The sequence below is a fragment of the Cryptosporidium hominis genome, assembly GCF_000006425.1.
Source record: "Cryptosporidium hominis TU502 chromosome 7 CHRO017085, whole genome shotgun sequence".
In the NCBI taxonomy this organism is placed as follows: Eukaryota; Apicomplexa; class Conoidasida; order Eucoccidiorida; family Cryptosporidiidae; genus Cryptosporidium; species Cryptosporidium hominis.
This window is the reverse complement of record NW_666547.1, coordinates 1-1,428: the sequence shown is the minus strand read 5'-3', so window position 1 is coordinate 1,428 and position 1,428 is coordinate 1. Positions and strand designations below refer to the sequence as shown.

The window sequence follows — 1,428 nt, the reverse complement described above, 5'->3', positions numbered from 1 at the left end:
AATCTATTAATATCGNNATAGTTTANCTTATTCAACTACCATGCGGTATAAAAATATATTGCAGTNGTGTGGGGATCTTATCAAAGAAAAGTATTTGAAATTTTTTTTTAATTAGTAAATAATAATCAAATAAAATAATAACACAGAAGTTTATGTTCGGCCATTAAAATATCTAACTTTAATTTTATTATCAGAATTCAAAATGGAAATATGCGATGTAATTTGGCTATTATCAACTGGTTTTAAGTTCGAAGAAAAAATTTTGAATGGAAATTTAGACCTTGAAATCAAGACTATAATAGATAATATGTTCAGATACGAGAAAATCAATGATAATAAATTCTATAGAGAGATTTATAGCTCTGAAATTAAAGTAATTCACAGTATTTTTGCACAAATTAATAAGCAATTCGAATTTTCGTTCAAAAGCTCTCCTCATGATTTCAAATTGTTAATTTGTCACATAATAGATAAAATACTATTAAATTATAATATTTTAGCAGGAGATACCGATTGTAAATATTATTCAAATAATAATAACAAGTTAATGAGACTAGATTTATTTCCAAATCCATACATTTATGGTAACGAATTATTTCTTTATCTGTATAGACTGAAAGTTATTTGCACAGAAAAGCTTGGTTATTATGAATGGTCAAACCTATTATCAGAGTTAAATTTAATAATTGAAAAGTACGAAGCGATTAAAGAGATATCAAATCATGTATCTTTTTATGATTCGTTCAATGATTTTCTCATTTCTGACTTGGAAAGAATTATTCTAGTTAATAAAAAATCATCTTTAACATTTAATATGCTGCAAAATAGCCATGTATTTGGCAATTTGTCAAAGTTTTCTATATTTTTAAAAGGAATCAATCTCTTAAAAACACCAGAAATGAAAAAGTTAGGTCAACAATATTTATTAAAATCAATTTCAATACAATCTTTATCAAAAGTAAATTTCGATAGTTTTAAGTTTTTGGTTGATAAAGCTAATATTTTTCAAAACGACCAACTGTTTCAAATATATTGTACCATTTCAATGTTCATGAATTCAAATGATTTTAGAAACTATATAAAGTATATTATTCGTGCAGAAAGATTATTAAGAAATCTTTCAAAGTCAGCAAGTATTGGTGCTATTGTTTTGATAAAAATTTATGTATTAATTTCCAAGCTCTACTTATTAATGCGCAATATAAATGCTAAAGATGGAAGATTTTGTTTATATAATTCTAAGTTTAATATATTTGATTGTTTGCCTTACATAATTATTTCTACGTTGGAATTAATTCATTCCGAGATATTGGAAAACTCGAAGTTTCTGACAAAAGAGAACAGATAAAATCTTGACATTATCTGATATATTGCCCTACATCAGATATCGATAACATAGTGGAGTTCGGACACGTGAGTAAACTTATT

General features: G+C 25.1%; 1 protein-coding gene across 1 annotated transcript; it reads left to right on the top strand.

The window, feature by feature from the left end:
• Nucleotides 1-202: 202 nt before the first annotated feature.
• On the top strand, nucleotides 203-1,348 carry Chro.70347 (hypothetical protein). The annotated part of the gene is made up of 1 exon (XM_659907.1): nucleotides 203-1,348. One exon carries the CDS (start codon nucleotides 203-205, stop codon nucleotides 1,346-1,348), a length of 1,146 nt encoding a protein of 381 aa, XP_664999.1.
• Nucleotides 1,349-1,428: the final 80 nt, after the last annotated feature.